This window comes from Callorhinus ursinus, unplaced genomic scaffold, assembly GCF_003265705.2.
Source record: "Callorhinus ursinus isolate GAN/ISIS: 27379988/994484 unplaced genomic scaffold, GSC_fseal_2.0 scaffold59, whole genome shotgun sequence".
NCBI classification, from domain to species: Eukaryota; Metazoa; Chordata; class Mammalia; order Carnivora; family Otariidae; genus Callorhinus; species Callorhinus ursinus.
Window position 1 is genome coordinate 2,914,154 of NW_027397121.1, and position 18,838 is coordinate 2,932,991.

At 36.9% G+C, this 18,838-nt stretch overlaps 1 protein-coding gene across 4 annotated transcripts in view; it reads right to left on the reverse strand.

The window, feature by feature from the left end:
• The window catches only part of ZFAND3 (zinc finger AN1-type containing 3), a 329,473-nt gene that overhangs the window by 68,414 nt on the left and 242,221 nt on the right, over positions 1 to 18,838 (reverse strand). For all 4 annotated transcript variants that reach the window (XM_025862526.2, XM_073884968.1, XM_073884969.1 and 1 more), the window contains one exon: positions 11,481 to 11,663. In XM_025862526.2, the coding sequence (XP_025718311.1) occupies positions 11,481 to 11,663 (183 nt within the window). The remainder of the gene's footprint in view (positions 1 to 11,480; positions 11,664 to 18,838) is intronic.

Genomic DNA, 18,838 nt, shown 5'->3' on the forward strand with positions numbered 1-18,838 from the left:
AGAAAGAAAGAAAGAAAGAAAGAAAGAAAGAAAGAAAGAAAGAAAGAAAGAAAGAAAGAAAAGAAAGGAAGGAAAGGAAGGAAGGAAGAAAGAAAGAAAGAAAAGAAAGAAAAAGAGCAGGAGGGAGGAAGAGAGGAAGGAAGACAGTCTCCCCTTATTGCAAAAGCTCCGGTGGTTAAAAGAGATGAATTGTCACCACAACAGGGCAACCAAATTTCAAACTTTGGTAGGGAAACTGCCTTTTTGAGTTGCTTCATCATAAGGATACTGAATGGCACAGACACAGAAAATAATAAAAGAATATTAAGTAAGTTGTTCCAAATCAGGTTCAGGACAAACCTCTCTTTAATATACCAAAACACATAAAGTAGGTTTCTAAAAGTAAGAAGAATTAGAAAACTTTTCTAACTATTTAAATCCGTAAGCACTTACTGAGCACTGCCTTGCCAAGCACTGTGCTGGGTACTCTGGGGAAGAGCAAAGCAACATATAATGAAGTCTCTGCTAATTCTGGGTTTACCCTCTAAGCTGGTACAAGGAGATGACATCATTAAAGAGCTAACCAAACCAATATGGGATTAGATGTTACAGGTAGGAAGAAAGTATAGGAATCCTTGGAGGAAGCAAATAGTGTGGATAAAATGGTTTTGAGATGGCTTCTAAGAACATGAATAAAAGTGGTAAGACAAGTGCCAGGATGTCTTCTGAGGACAATAGGGTCTAGCTTGGCTCAGAGCTGAACATCACTGCTGAAATGGTTAGACAGGTAGATACAATGAGGGTCCAGATTACAGGGGAGGATGCTTGAATCTGAATGACCAGACAGGTGATGATAAGTCAATTAAAGAATTTCCTTTTTTTTTAAAGATTTTTATTTATTTAATTGACAGAGAGAGAGACAGCAAGAGAGGGAACACAAGCAGGGGGAGTGGGAGAGGGAGAAGCAGGCTTCCCACTGAGCAGGGAGCCCGATGCGGGGCTCAATCCCAGGACCTTGAGATCATGACCCGAGCTGAAGGCTCGGTCCTTTTCTTTCTTGTTTAACATGGTATCAATGGGAAACTCATCTGATAAATTTATGGACTAGGACAAGACTAGAAGCAAGATATGGCTATAATGCTACAAAAACACAATGGTGGCAGTGGTAACTTCCCAGTTTAATATGTCTCCACTAAGTTAACCAGAGGATCATAAAGACAAATCAGGAAATATAACCAATATCAGAGTAATTAGAATAACATTTAGCTTATGTACTTGGTACAATATATACTCTAGAGTTAATAAATGAAAGCTACGTATTCCAATAAATTTAGAAGTCTAGATGAAATTAACATTTTTATTAAAATATTGATTATCAAAATTGACTTCAAATGAGGTAGAAAATATGACTAGTACAGTATCAGGTATCAGGCCAATCAGTTTTATGAATAAGTTCTTCAAGCTTTCAAAGAATAGGTATGTTACATAATGTGAGAGTATAAGATAAAAATTTGTATTTAGAGCACAGGAAAAGATGAAAAGCTTTCTATGAAGTTAACATAACTGATGCCGAAACTAGACAGGAATAGCCTGCCCACATATATAAACACACTTACATATAAAATTAACTCACTTATTAAAAGGGTATAAAATTTAAAATAAAATTAGCATTTTGAAGCAAAAGCAGTATACTGAAAGAACTAGCAGGGTTTAATTCAAAAAATGCAAAGATGGTTTAACCCTGGAAGTCCATTAAATTAAGAGATTACATACTAAAGGAGAAATCCAAATGATCATCTCCATAGATGTTAAAAAGAAGTCATTTGACTCCTAATTTAAAAAAAACAAAGTTAACAAGCCATAAATAGAAAAATATCCTTAAACTGATAAATAATATCTACAAAAGAAAACCCTACAGCAAATACTATATTTGTGAAATCCTACTAGAAGTAGTCCCATTAGTTAGAAATGAAAAAAAGAAAAAAATATTTAAAGCTCAAAAACATAAGGTTTAAATAAATGAAAACAAATAATATTCCTATATGAGAAGACCCAATAGTGTATTAAAATGTCAATTATTCCCAAATAAATCTATGGATTCAATATAATCCCAATCAAAATCAAACTGTAACTGTTAATATAGCTTGATAAGCTGAGTATAAATTCATTAACAAGAGAAAATACAAAAGAATAGCTAACAAAATTTAGAAAAAAATAAACTAAGGGGGACTGGCTCTATCAGATATCAATACATACCACAAAGCTATATTCCAGTCTTAGGAATATACAAGTAGATGAATGGAACAAAATAAAAGATCCCCAAAACAGATACATGTTTATATAATGATAATGGCATTTCAAACCAGACCTATTTAAAAATTTTATTTATTTTAGAGAAAGAATGCGTGAGAGCGGGGGAGGAGCAGAAGGGGAGGAAGAGGGAGAGGGAATCTCAAGCAGACTCCATGCTCAGTGTAGAGCCCGATGTGGGGCCTGATCTCACAACCCTGAGATCACGACCTGAGGCAAACCTAGAGTCTGATGCTTAACTGACTGAGCCACCCAGGCACCCCGCAAACCAGACCTGTTTAATAAATGGTTTTGCGATAACTGGTTCTCCATTTGGAAAAATTATAAGGATAAATCATGATACCTCATATCATATACAAAATAAATTCCAGATGGATTCAAGAGCTAAATATAGAAAAAGATAAACTATAAAAGTATCAAAATATATAAAAATATTTTTATAACCCTGTCATAGAGAAAGCCTTCTAAGAAAGGCACAAATGTAGAAGACAAAAGACCAGAACACTTGACTTTTAAAAAAATCTGTAAATTTTCTAATAAAATACAAGGTACCCAAATCAAAATTCAAAGTCAAGTGACACACCAGAAGAAAACATTTACAAGATATGCAACAAAGACTTATAAGTTCCTACAAATGGGTAAGAAAAAGACAGTTAATTAAAAAACAAATAAGAGTACAGATAGGCAAATCACTGGAGACATAAACAGTTAATAAACATATGCAGCAGTGCTCAATCTCACTACCAGGAGATGTCAGGGGAATGCAAGTTAAAATGAGCTATTCTTTTACCTATTGCCCCCCTTCCCCCAGAACACCTAACACTGGTAAAAGCATGGGAAACACTCTCAAACACTATTCTTAGGAGTACAAAATAGTAATGTCATTTTGGAAATGAATTTGGCCATGTATATCAAAAGCTAAAATATACATATTCTCTGACTTCTTGTTTCCTCCTTCCATGTATTTATCACGGAAAAATGACACATGCACTATTAGTCATGTACAAAAATGTCTACTTCACATGGTTTATAGTAGAATATTAGAAACAGTCTCAAAAGAAAAGAAAATAATAATAATATGAAATACTATGAAGCTGTTTAAAAAGAATTACACAGATCTTTATGTGCTAATCTGGAAAGATCTCAAAAATATACTATTGGGGAACCTGGGTGGTGCGGTTAGCTGCATCTGACTCTTGGTTTCAGCTCAGGTTGTGATCTCAGGGTTGTGAGATTGAGCCTTATCAGCACGGAGTCCGCTTGAGATTCTCTCTCCCTCCCACTCTTGCCCCTCACACTTGTGTGTCCACGTGTGCGCACTCTCTCTCTAAAATAAATAAATCTTTAAAAAGTATATACTGTTAAATTAAAAGAGCAAACTACAAATAATATAGAGTATGTTCCCATTTGTATAAAAATGAACAAAATCTTTATGTATGCAAACATAGATATAACTGCATTAAAAAAGAAGAATACATAACCCAAAATGAATAAACAGTGGTTATCTCTGGAAAGAATGGGAATTTAGTGGGGGTTTGGGGATAAAGGTGTGAAAAGAATATTTTCACCTTCTATTCTATATAAACCTGTATGTCTCTGTTTTACTTGTATACTTAAAAAATAGCATTAAAACTCTTAAGGAAAAAGAGTCAGCAAATGAATAACTTAAAAATCATGGTTCTGCCTTAATTTGGTCTTTATTTTGACTACAAGTTAAAGGTCAGATGATACTATGAGTGCCTCAACAAGTTTCAACCCAGCTAACATTATGGAACAGAAATAATTTTGATAAGAAAACACTGCTAAACTGCTCAAGTCCGTCTGCTTTTTGACAGGGATTAATTTAACGATCCCATACATTGATTCCTGGTAAATGACAGCCATTCAATTCAATACAGCATATAACTGTACATTATCATACTGCACCGCAAAGTATCAATCTTTTTAGAACACAGCTATAATAAAAGCAGCATGTTTTACAGAATCAGCTCCAGGATAAATAAATGCACTGAAAAAAAAATACCTTTAAATTAAAATCAAAAGAGACATTTAAAGTTTGGGCATTCTTCATTATGGGAAAGAATCTTCCACTTTGAGACTATTATATATCAGAAAAGTTCCATCTGTTGTATAATTATCTCTGATAAACGACCTGATGCTTCGAGCTTCATTAGAGAAAAGGGAAGAGAAAGACACATACAGAGAGAACTGTAAATAAATCTCCCCACCATATTTCACTTAAAACCAGCCCAGCAGGAAGTCGTAAAGTATTTTTTTAATAGGTAATATTTTCTAAACGTTCTACTAGAATAAGCCAGCCTGTTTTGCCCAATATCTACCTGGTCTTCTGAAGCAGGTGTAGTCCAAAAAAGGGAAAACTAGTTTCACTGAAAGATTATTAGAAATTTAATTGGTAAAAACAAACAGTCTTGCTACTTGGTGGCTGTAATATAATATTCCAGGGGACAGATAAAGGCTTGTCAGACAGGACTGAAGACTAGAATCTAGTGAAGCCTGCCCAACGTATGTTCAGAGACCCAAGGGCAGTCTAGCAAGGACATCTATTAAAATGCAGTACTATTTTATTTCTATTTTATTTTACTTTCTAAATGCCTGAGGGAGCTGGGGTATCACCATGAACCAGTTTCCAAGGAAACAATGGAAATCTCCTTATTCAACCAAATTAATTTAACCACAGATAAAGAATGTTCTCAAATTTCTATTTTGGGAATCACTGTCATAATTAAAAGAAAATCCAGCCAGCAATTGGAAATGAAGCTTTCATCGTTAACAATCTTCATTAACATTCCAGTTAGTATGGTTCTCACTTTTTCTGTATGTTTCCTTTTGGCTATAACAAAAGCATCTCTTGGGTAGATGCAGTAGAGAAGAATATGAAAAATCTTGAGTATTATGGATGAAAAAGGCCCAGAGCTAAGTGCTAGTCCTGTCATGTGACTCAAAGCAAATTACCATGCAAACCTTTTTCTCATCTGTAGAATAGGAAGGAGAATATCTGCCATGCCTGCCTTGCACAGATGATCCCAGGAAAATGTTTGTTAAAGTGCTTTGTTAAACAGTGGTTAGCAAACTTTTTCTGTAAAGAACCACTGGGTCTCTGCGGCAACTACCCAATTCTGCAGCTGGAGTGCAGAAGCAGCCATAGACACAATACATAAATGAATGAGCAGGTTGTATTCTAATAAAACTTTATGAAACACTGAAATTTAAATTTCATATAATTTTTAAATGTCACAAAATATTGTTAGACTTTTTTCAGTCTTCTAAAATCATTTTTTAGCTCGTAGACCATATAAAAACAAGTGATGGTCTGGATGTGGCCCGTGGGCTGTATTTTGCCAATTCCTCTTGTAAACTATATTTTTATATATGTGTTGGCTGCTGTTTATTTCTTACTCTGTGCCTCCACAGAGCTTAGGAAAGTATTCTGTATGAGGTGGGCCCTCTCTAACTGGTAGATTAGAATGTCAGAATATTTGAAAACAAGCCCATTTCTTGCCATTACTCTTCCCCAGTAGCAGGTATGGATATCAACTCTGTCTGGTATTAGTTCTCTTCCTCTCCTGCCTAGAAAGAAACAGACCAACCAATTCTCCTGAAACACCTCACTTTCTATCCAATATGTAGTGGGACTAGGAAAAAAAAACACAAAACAAAACCTAGGTAGGCATGCACATCAGAAGTCTCCAAACATGTCATAAGTAGACGCCCAGGGTAACAAGAAAGCTGATTTACAGGAGAGAGAAAGGGCATTTTTTCATCTTTTAGGTCCAATCTGATAAGACTCTGACTTAAGATGACCAGTCAGCATGCTGCTGCTCATTTAAAAATAAAACAACTGGTTCCAGTGTTCTTTCTACAATCTGACATTATCCTTTCTCTCTTTAAAAGTTGGGTCAAGAAACATAAATACAAATCATTGTTTATCTCCTCTATGAAAACCCTGAAAATTGGGAGAACAATGAATAGTAGCAAAACCAGGAAAAAATGTTAGGGTTTTTTTTGTTGTTATTTTGTTCTCCTTCCTCTGTAGTTTACATTTGCATGCAATGTCCTTTACGCTACAAATCACTACAGAGACAGGAAGCTATGGTGCAATGCCAGAAAGCCAGGCTGTTCTGTGATCTTGGGCAAGATACTGAGTCATCTGTGCCTCCATCTCCACATCCATGAAAACAGATACGGTAACAGTCCCCACCATACAAGGGTAATTATGACGATAAAGTAGGTTAATACAGATAAAGTATTTCAAACAGTGCCTAGTATTTGATGAGTACTCTAGTGCTAGCTGTTACCATTATTACAGCATTTAAATGCTATGACAAGTCCTCTGGTCACTATTTGAGTTTTGTTTACACTGCCTTTTTTTTTAAGTTTCCAATGACGGAACTTGCACAGACTCTTCTGTAGACACAATGGGAGAGGAAGAGGTATGTGTGTGTATTCAGACAAAAAAAATATTACTTGGAGCTTTTGGATATTTTATTTGACCTTCAGTTAGGTGTTTTAAGAAATTCTTTTGGATAAAAATCTGTCCTGTTTCTTTACTTAACCACTCTTGTCAGTAGTTTGTTTTGCTTTTTTTTTTTTAAGATTTTATTTATTTATTTGACCGAGAGAGAGAGAGACAGCGAGAGAAAGAACACAAGCAGGGGGAGTGGGAGAGGGAGAAGCAGGCTTCCTGCCAGGCACGGAGCCGGATATGGGGCAGGATGTGGGGCTTGATGTGGGGCTCGATCCCAAGACCCTGGGATCATGACCCGAATCGAAGGCAGACGCTTAACAACTGAGCCACCCAGGTGCCCCACTCTTGTCAGTAGTTTTTAACTCTACCTGCAGTCTTTTCAATACAGCATTAATGTACCCAGACTGTCACCACCTTTCTTTTCCTACATTAATTTGACAGAAGCAAAAAGCAGATATAAACAATATTCATTCTCTTAGTACAGAAAAAGTAAGACCTTCTCACAAGTCCTAAAGAATACACAGCATTGTAGTTCTACACAATAACAACAGATCCATAATTACTGTATAGTTAACAAATTGTGTGGTACTTGGATTTGCAATCCCAAACCCATTCCCCAGCAACTTCCACACCCTACCTCTCCATACCTCTATATAAGGGAAGCTATGAAGGACCACCAGATGAAATTCTGGTCCCGAGAATGCTAAAAGATCAACATAAGTAATCCCCTGCTTCCTCTTCTTCCACCCTGCTTCTACGACGTACATCACAGCTGAAGAAATTTGCCAGGTGCCTAGGGATAGGGCTGTCTACTCTCACCTGGGTCTTCACCGCTACTTGGCAATCACTGTAATTATCTCATGTTGACTTATAATGTATCCGCCCTAACACTTTAACAAACGTCCCTACTTTTCTCATCCCTATATACCCCACATACAAATCAGGCACACATAGTTTTCAACCTCAGTGAGAAAGCTTTTGCAAATGACATGCTTATTGATCACTGCTCCTGCTGCCTCTTTCCTTATACCCTGAAATTCTTCTGTACCTGTGTCGGAGAACAAGCCAGAATTTCAGGGAGAGGCATATATATTTGAAAAGGTGACCTCCTTGGGGGCCTAATCTTGCTCATTTCTGTACCCAGCACTTAACCTAGTACCTAACAGAGTAGGCTCCCAGCAAAGACCGCTAAATGAATATACAACCAATCTGCAATAGATTAGTAAATAGTTTGTATTTAGGTAATCGACCTCATGATCATCAAATCCAAATGTCTCTTGTCAGTTTACAGTCTGCAGAATTTTAATGATGAGGCAACTGGTTGCAAGCATAGGCTTTGGAGCCAAATTAGTGGGTTGAACATGAACTATACTGAGAAGCAGCAGCTCTGGAACTGTGGACTGAAGTCACTGAACCTCTCTATGCTTTATCTTCCTCATCTGTAAAAATGAGAATAAAAGCACCTACCTCATAAGACCCTGTGAAAATTAAATGTTAGTACATGTAAAAAGCTTAGGAAAGTGCTTAGAAAATAGCAAACACTTCATAAACGTGAGCTTACATTTTCATTATTACTATCAAAGAACACAACAAGCTGAAATTTGTTCCTTGGCCTCTGTGAACTTGCCCACTATCATTCTACTCTTCTCTGACTTCTTCAAGTTGCATCCTCTGTTTTGATTTCACTCTCAAAGTTCTATTCTCACTGCTTTTTCTTGCTCTCATCCTTGCCAATCTCATTTAACCAGTAAGGTTTCAACTATCATCTCCCAAGTGCATGAAGCTAACTCTGACTTCCCTCTCCTGAGCTCCAACTCAACCAGCCCACTTGAACATGAAAGTCATCGTCATATCTCAGATTAGCAAATATCCTCAATTCCTCAGATCTGTGAAAACCTGAAGATTACAATAATGAGCCTTATAAGGATTAGGAAATAAGATTAGTTTTGGCGAGTTGAACTCAAGATAAAAACACAATGGTTTAAGGCAGTGATGTCATCAGAGAGAGAATGGATCTGAAGCTAGTAGAACTAGACAACCTTACTCAGACTGAAAGTATTTAATTATCAAAAGAAAAAACATGGCAGTGTATAATGGCCATGCAGTAAATGGCCAGCAGTAAAAAAGTTATGGAAACACAGGAAGTGTTGTGTCCTAGGGGCTACAAAGCTCAGAGCAGGTCTAAGTCCAGGCAGAGGAGGGAAAAAAGGGAATGAAGATGGAATCTTGCACTGAATGCAACACCTTCCTTATATGTACTTAGAGCACACCTCACAATTAGCCTGACTCAACTAAAAATTTACTTCATTTTAATTCCACTTGGTGAGTCCACACTTTACCATTTGCTATATAAACCCTCGTATGGGTTAGCTTCCCAGAAAGGTCTGCCTCCAGAGAAAATGTTTTAGTCCTATGTATAAATTTTTAATTCCCTGTTTACAAGATTTTTCATGATGAATTAATAAAGTTAACTTTTGGTTATGATTTGAGTTTCCACATACCTTAATTACAGAAAGAGAAAGTGTTGATCTTGGCAACATGAAAATTTCTATTTTCTGTGGCAATTATGTTTTGCATTGTGAATTAACTGATTAAAAGCATGGTTTCTGAAGCCAAATGCCTGAATTTGAATACTGGTTCTGGTATCTAGTTGTTTGTGACCACAGGTAAATTACTTGATCTCTTTGTGCCTGTTTCCTCAGCTCTAAAATGGGGATAATGATAGTATCTACTGCACTGGGTTATCATGAGGCTTCTAAGAGAAAATGTTCAGAACATATAGAACAATGTCTTACACACAAAGTGCTCAATAAATGATAGCTATTGCTATCTCAATCTCACACACAATTTGGCTACTCAGGTTTATTGTGGCCTGATCCTGGTATATATGAACCCAATCAGATGAGACCCTGACCAGCTCCAAACTTTCCCTTAGACAAGGAGTTCTTCACCTAAAGGCCATAGAGAACTTAACATTTTATCCAAAATTGGGTATAAACGGATGGTGTGTTTTCTTCTGAGACAAGGGGCCTTACCTTTTATCTGTTTCTCAGTAAGTACATGACCCCAAATAGATTTTTAAAAACAAAACAAAACCTATTACCCCAACATTATCACTACCATTTTAATCTTTTCTTCTTCCCTCCTCCTCAATGATTTCTACACCTTCCCCTGGGCCTCTATTCAATAGGTTACAGTATTTTAAAAATTCTTCTTCTGCAATGCTATTCTACTATAATCCTTCCGATTTTCAGGTTACTTCTCCAAAAGAACTGTAATACTACTTTCTTTGCTCAAAAACATGACTATTGTCTAACATCTAAATATCTGAGCTGAACATTTAAACCTCTCTGACTTGATCATCATCTACCTTTCTAGCCTTGTCCTCTATAAATGGCACTAAAGGGGTCATTTGCCAGTGCAGAACTCCATGTACCTTTCCTCCAAAGCTCATTCTACTCCGTTTAGAATGTCTTTTCACCATCTTGTGTCTGTCTTCAGCACAATTTTCTCCAGTAAACCAACACCCTTCTTCAACAATCATTGTCTTTAATATTTAAGAAGAATCATTAAAATGGACTCAGGGTTTCTCAACCTTGGCATTGCTGACATGTTAGGCTGGATAATTCCTTGTTATGGAGGGCTATCCTATGCAGTGTAGGATGTTTAATAGCATGGGGGGACAAAATCACTCCTGATTGAGAACCACTGACATATTATAACAAATGTATTTAATTTACCCTGATAAAGAGTAAATTCTTTGAAGACACGGACTCTGGCCTTCTTTACTTTTATATTTTCAATGTCACCTAAGTGCACTGGTTTATGATAAATAATTTGTTCTCTGCTAATCTTTCCAAAGTGAGTAGGCAGAACATTCTAATCTACCATATTCCAAGGATTTCTAGATGTTCATTAAATCTGAAACATCAAATTTCAACCTGTTAATTTAAAGCTTTTAAGAAGCAAAAACTGCTATGTCAAAGTGTGCCCCAAATTTTCAACAGACACTGTTAGTTATAGCTGTGCCCCAAAGAAGTTGGCTACAGCAATAAAAAAGTTAAGTGGACAATGGACTTCCATATCACATATATAACAATAACATTCTATCACTGAGGACTTACAGAAGAATAAGAGAAACCATTTCCTCCTCTCTCCAAATACCCTATGATAATATAGTGTTATTATCTCAGTTAGTTGCCTAATAACATACAAGGCCCAGTGAGTGACAGAAGTAAGGTTTCCAAGGTTCCTAAATTAGCAAGTTCTCTAGACCAGTGGTTCTCATCAATTAGCGCAGATTAGGATCCTCCGCAGAGTTAAAAAGTACAAGTCCCTGGGGCTCCCTCCAGGTCAATAAAGTTAGACTCAGAGAATAGTGCTAAAGATTGTAATTGTTTTTGGTTTTGTTTTGCTTTTAAATCTCTAATGGATTCTATTTTGCAGGCAGGACTGAGAACCATTGCCCTAGACAAGGTATGAACCTTGACAGTTAACCAAAAAAGCTATCTTTTAAAAAGGACCTTAAGCTCCATGGAATAGCTAAAATTTATTCCCTAACTTGCTGACTTGGGCCTACACGTCAACACTTAATCTTGATTTAGAAGAACTGCTATCTTTTTTTCTGAGACAAGGCATTACTAAGAAGCTCATGATACAATTCTCGGGCTGCTTTCTCTACCACTTCAAAGATCTGGGCACTTACACTCCTCTTTACTTGGTGAAGTTACATTCAATTCTGTCGGAAGCGGCTGCTGGCTGGGACTAAGAGTTGGCGTGGTTATCGAGGTATTGTTGTTGTCACTGGTGGTCTCTTCGGAAAACAAATCTGATTGGCTGTTACTTGTACTTGGAGCGGAATCATCGTCTGGTTGTTTCTTTTGAAAATCTGAAGAGAAAGAGTGATATAACCAGTTTAAATAAGGAGTTTGTAATTTCCTTGGGAATTAGAAAACAACAAAAGTACAAAAATAAAAATTAAATGTAATAGGGGCAATAATAAAGACTACCCTGAGTGACAAAAAAGAACAGAGGTAAAATACCATATACCATATATACTTTCCATTGGTGGAGGGTAACTGGAATTAAAGCTTTCCATGGTCCTTGTATTGTCAGAAATACGGTAGACATACCAATTTTTTTCTTTAAGTTCAATTTAATTAACATAGTATATTATTAGTTTCAGAGGTAGAATTTAGTGATTCATCAGTTGCATATAACACCCAGTGCTCGTTACATCAAGTGCCTTCCCTAATGCCCATCACCCAGTTACCCCATCCCCCTGCCCACACCCCCTCCAGCAATCAGTTTGTTTCCTAGAGTAAGAGTCTCTTACGGTTTGTCTCCCTCTCTGTTTTCATCTTATTTTTCCTTCCATTCCCCATGTTCGTCTCTTTTGTTTCTTACATTACACATATGAGTGAAACCATATGACATTTGCCTTTCTCTGACTTACTTCGCTTAGCATAATACCCTCTGGTTCCAGCCCTGTCGTTGCAAATGGCAAGATTTCATTCTTTTTGATGGCTGAGTAATATTCGTGTGTGCGCGCGCACACACACACCCCACATCTTCTTTATCCATTCATCTGTCAATGGACATCTGGATCCTTTCCATGTTTTGGCTATTGTGGACATTGCTGCTATAAACATTGAGGTGCATGTGTCCCTTGGGATCACTATGTTTAGATATACCAGTTTAATGTAAGATTTTACAAAGCCAAATACAATTAAAATGTTAGGGGTAGTCAGCAGAAGGAAAGAAGAAATAAAGGTTATTCAAACCAACAGAGGACAGGTAAGAAGGAAAAAAAACAGCACAAAGAAAAGCAGGGTAAACAGAAAACATATAATAAGATTGTAGAAATAACTACAGTTAGTAATGGTAATAATTGTAAACTTGACTAAACTTAACAATTAAAAGAGAACGTTCAAATTGAATAAATGAGGTCCTGTTTTACAAAAGACATACTAAAAACATAACATGAGGATAAAGAAAATTTTAAAGTATATTAAAAAGAAATACAAGCAAAGATACATGACTAAAAAGCCAGTAACAGTGAGGCATCTGGGTGGCTTGGTCAGTTAAGTGTCTGACTCTTGATTTCAGCTCAGGTTACAATTTCAGGATTGTGGGATTGAGCCCCACTTTAGGCTCCATGCTCAGCGGGGAGGCTGCTTGAGAAGCTCTCTCTCCCTCTGCCCCAGCCCCCTATATCTCTCTCCCTCCCTCTCTCTCTCAAATAAATAAATCAATCTTAAAAAAAGAAAAAGGCCAGTAATAGCTACAGTACTGTCAGGAAATGGAGACTAATGCAAAAGGCACTCTTAGGGGGAAAAAAAAGAGGATCATTACATAAAAAAACAAACAAAAATGAGGCATGCACACACACAATTAAAAATAAAGAATTTACCAGGAAGATAAAACAATTTCCAACTTTTATCACCTAATAACAAAGCCTCAAAATATAAAGCAAAAATGATTATATTTATGGGAAACTGACAAATCTACCATCGTAATGGGAAGATTTTAATATACCTGCCTCAGCCAAAATAATTAGTAACATTAGAGAAGATTAATAAGTTTAGGCTCATGTACCCAACAATAAGTTAATAAATTACTTTCAAACATGAGGAATATTTATAAAAAATGACTAAAACCTGGCTAAATCTTGACCACGTATTAACCTATAAAGCAAAAGTCTTAACAGATGCCAAAAAAATTAGTAAGATAAAAACATTATTAGCATCAAAAACTAATGATATAATGTATGGTGACTAACATAACATAATAAAATAAAATTTAAAAAAACATTATTGGGGCACCTGGGTGGCTCTGGTAGGCATCTGCCTTCAGCTCAGGTCACGATCCCAGGGTCCTGGGATCAAGCCCCGCATCAGGCTCCCTGCTGGGCAGGAAGCCTGCTTCTCCCTCTCCCACTCTCCCTGCTTGTGTTCCCCTCTCTCGCTGTGTCTCTGTCAAATAAATAAATAAATAAAATCTTAAAAAAAAATTATTAGCTCACCACAGAGCAAGTAAATTAAATATTGATAACAAAAACTTCTATATACTTGGAAATTTTTAAAATATTAAAAAAAATAAAAAATGTAAAGTAAATTCATGGGTCAAATCAGAAATTAGAAAATAAATAAATGATAATGAAATTACTACTTATCAATATCCAGTAAAGATAAAGATGCAAGTAACATTATCCATACCTGAGTCATTTCACACAGGTATATGCCTGAGAGACTCTCAACACACATGACAAGAATGTTAATTATATATTGTTTACAAAAGTAAAAAGTCAAAAACAACCTGAAGGTCCATAAATTGTACAACATTCATATAATGGAATAATGTATACTGTGAAAGCAACTATTGCTACACACATCAACATTAATAACACTAAAAAAAGTAGTAAGATTGTACTTACCTAAACCTTAAAAAGAGGCAAAACTCAATATATTTCTTAGGAATATGTATGTTTAAACCATTAAAAAATAATTAACATAATTCAGGTTAGTGGTTGCCTCTTAGGTTGAAGAAGGGGGATGTGAAGGTGAGAGATACACAGAAATAGTAAAAATTATAGGTAATGTCCATTAATCCATAGATTAAAATAAATTAAAATTCATTCATATAAGGGAATGCTCTATGACAGTTAAAATTAATGACTAATGCTACATATACAACAAAAACATCTCAAATGCAATGTTGAGTGAGAAAAGCTATGGAAGGCTATATACAGTATGGTACTTTAATTACACTATAATGATGTGTGGAAATGATACACCAAATTCAGGACAATGGATATGTTGGGGAAGAAAGGCAGAGAGGAACAGAGATCTTCAATTCTATCTGTAATTTTTCATTTCTTAAAAGGTAGTGGGTATATAACTTAAAATTATTAGGTAAAGTCTTCATGTTTCATTTAAAAGTCTAATGGTAGTCCATAAAGTACAGATTATACTATATCAATTCAGAGAAGGAGAAGACCTTGACAACTCCACACTGCTTTATCTTTTAAACCACAGAGAAGCTGTTATTATGCTCTATCACCTCATCAGAATCACTGTGTGGTTTTTTTCTAAGACTTTATTTATTTATTTATTTGAGAGAGAGAGAGAGACCACAAGCAGGGGGAGGGGCAGAGGGAGAATCAGACTCCCCGCGGAACAGGGAGCCTAAAGCAGGGCTCCATCCCAGGACCCTGAGATCATGACCTGAGCTGAAGGTAGACGCTTAACTGATTCAGCCACCCTGGCGCCCCCAGAATCATTGTTTTAACATATACTGAGTTATTATTTATGTTGTACTTTCCATGTGCCAGGCACTGAACTAAATGGTTTAAGTGTATAACTCACTCACTTCAATCAATCCTCAAGACAATCCTAAGAAGGGAAGTATAATTATATAATCAAATACCACTTCACTGATGAAGAAACTGAGGCTGAGAAAGTTTAGATAATTTGTTCCAAGTTAATAGCTAGTAAGCAGCAAGATGAGGATTTAAATGCAAGTCCATCTGACACCAAAACCCACGGTCTTCAATCACAAACACAGGATGTAAAATGGTGAGCACTAGTTTGGCTCAAGGAAAAGACCTCCATGTCAAGTTCCCACTGATTTACAGAACTAATGGTGAGTGCAATGGATTTAGCCAAAGAATCAATAACTTTTGTGCTGATCAGTGATCTAAAGCCTCTATTGCTTTTTTTCTGTGTATTTATTTCTCCTAGCTTTCTCATTCTTTGGTGTTTTGACATTTTAAAATGGCTTATTATCTCGATGTTATTTGTACAGCACCTTTAGAGAAAAAGGTACTATATAAATGGAATAAAAATACTATAATGATGTAATAATTATGCTTTTTTATGTCATGTCATCTCATTAGCTCTCTTATGTCAATAATCATGGTACCCCTCCTATAACCACCTCCACCATAAGGCCCTAAAAGAACTGCAACTGAGTCATCATTATACCATCTAGCACAATCCCCAATGCCTGGAGAGAGACACATAAACTCACTCGCTCAGGCACAATAATACTTAAGGGTAAATGACACTGATGTCTACAGACAATAACCAGGTCCCACCCACATAACCTCCAGCCCATGCGGGCCATGCTCCTTCATGCTCAGGTATTTTTCTTTAAGTTTTCTTTTGTGAATCTTCAGTTGAAACAATGTACATTCTTTTAATCCATTCTCCCTGATGACTTTTCTGCACCTCCACAGGATGATCAAGTGAAAAAAAACACCAGACTAAGAGTATTACTACATACCAAACTGGCTGCACACACAAAAACCAGCTCTATACGTTCTCTGCTTGAATTAAATGAAAAGCCCAGGAATCAAAGAATTTTATATTCAGAATTAACTTTAAAGATCCAGCTCAATCCTCTCATCTTACAGGTAAAGAAAACAAGAGTCAAGAAAGTTAATACAAGTCACCAGAAATTCATGGAGTTAATCCTTCTTTAAATTTTTTTATTGTTATGTTAACCACAATACATTACATCATTAGTTCTTGATGTAGTGTTCCATGATTCATTGTTTGTGCATAACACCCAGTGCTCCACGCAGAACGTGCCCTCTTTAATACCCATCACCAGGCTAACCCATCCCCCCACCCCCCTCCCCTCTAGAACCCTCAGTTTGTTTTTCAGAGTCCATAGTCTCTTATGGTTCGTCTCCCCCTCCGATTTACCCCCTTCATTCTTCCCCTCCTTTTTTTTTTTCTTAACATATATTGCATTATTTGTTTCAGAGGTACAGATCTGTGATTCAACAGTCTTACACAATTCACAGCGCTCACCATAGCACATACCCTCCCCAATGTCTATCACCCAGACACCCCATCCCTCCCACCCCACCCCCACTCCAGCAACCCTCAGTTTGTTTCCTGAGATTAAGAATTCCTCATGTCAGTGAGGTCATATGATACATGTCTTTCTCTAATTGACTTATTTCACTCAGCATAACACCCTCCAGTTCCAGCCACGTCGTTGCAAAGGGCAAGATTTCATTCCTTTTGATGGCTGCATAATATTCCATAAAATTCCATTCATTATCCATTCATCTGTCGATGGACATCTTGGCTCTTTCCACAGTTTGGCTATTGTGGACATTGCTGCTATAACATCGGGGTGCACGTACCCCTTCGGATCCCTACATTTGTATCTTTGGGGTAAATACCCAGTAGTGCAATTGCTGGATCGTATGGTAGCTCTCTTTTCAACTGTTTGAGGAACCTCCATACGGTTTTCCAGAGTGGCTGCACCAGTTTGCATTCCCACCAACAGTGTAGGAGGGTTCCCCTTTCTCCGCATCCCCGCCAACATCTGTCATTTCCTGACTTGTTCATTTTAGCCATTCTGACTGGTGTGAGGTGGTATCTCATTGAGGTTTTGATTTGGATTTCCCTGATGCCCAGCGATGTTGAGCACTTTTTCATGTGTCTGCTGGCCGTTTGGATGTCTTCTTTGGAAAAATGTCTGTTCATGTCTTTTGCCCATTTCTTGATTGGATTATCTGTTCTTTGGGTGTTGAGTTTGAGAAGTTCTTTATAGATTTTGGATACTAGCCCTTTATCTGATATGTCATTTGCAAATATTTTCTCCCATTCTGTCGGTTATCTTTTGGTTTTGTGGACTGTTTCTTTTGCTGTGCAAAACCTTTTTATCTTGATGAAATCCCAATAGTTCATTTTTGCCCTTGCTTCCCTTGCCTTTGGCGATGTTTCTAGGAAGAAGTTGCTGCGGCTGAGGTCGAAGAGGTTGCTGCCTGTGTTCTCCTTTAGGATTTGGATGGACTCCTGTCTCACATTTAGGTCTTTCAACCATTTGGAGTCTATTTTTGTGTGTGGTGTAAGGAAATGGTCCAGTTTCATTCTTCTGCATGTGGCTGTCCAATTTTCCCAACACCATTTGTTGAAGAGACTTTTTTTCCATTGGATATTCTTTCCTGCTTTGTCGAAAATGAGCTGACCATAGAGTTGAGGGTCCATTTCTGGGCTCTCGATTCTGTTCCATTGATCAGTGTGTCTGTTTTTGTGCCAGTACCATACTGTCTTGATGATGACAGCTTTGTAATAGAGCTGGAAGTCTGGAATTGTGATGCCGCCAGCTTTGCTTTTTTTTTTTTTTTTTCAACATTCCTCTGGCTATTCGGGGTCTTTTCCGGTTCCATACAAATTTTAGGGTTATTTGTTCCATTTCTTTGAGAAAAGTGGATGGTATTTTGATGGGTATTGCATTGAATGTGTAGATTGCTGTAGGTAGCATTGACATCTTCAAAATATTTGTTCTTCCAATAGGCCAACATCAGTAACTTATACACTACAAAGAACTTTAAAGTTGGACCTGGATTCAAATCCTAACTTTGCTATTTATTGGGCATATGGCTAAAAGCAAACTGTTTAATCTTTTGGGGCCTATCTGTAAAACAAAAGAAGGCAATTATTTCTACCTCTCACAATAATGTGAATTAAATAAGACAATGTATTTATAAAGTATCTGGCACACGGGTACTCAACAAATGATAGCCATTAAAAATAAAAGGTATTTTCCTAGTTTATAGAAAGAGCCATGATCTCTTCCTTTTAGTCTTGACTTTTGCGTCATAATTCCTATTCTCTTGCTCCTCACTTTCTGAATCATTTGGTATCTTAACTGCTGACAACTGCGGGAAGGAAGTGGGGGGGGGGGGGGAGGGAGTGAGTCAGTAAGTCCCAGAAGTTTACTCAAGGTCGAAGAGGAGCAGATTTACATCACATGTAAAAAAGTGAACAACGAAACAGGCAGAGAGACCGCCTCTCATCACTCTCCTCTGGAAGCAGTAAGGGAAAGGTGCAGAAATAGTCACTTCATTTGATTCAGCCACAGTAAAGACTTGTTCCACTTGTTGCACAGTTCTCATATAAATGGGAAAACTAGAAATCTCCAAACTTATCAACCTCTATGAGAAAGAAATAGGAATAATTATCTATTATTGTAAATTGGTAGACTTAATCGTGTATCCAAAGGTGTAAACTTGGTAAATACAAGCTTTCCAAAATAGTT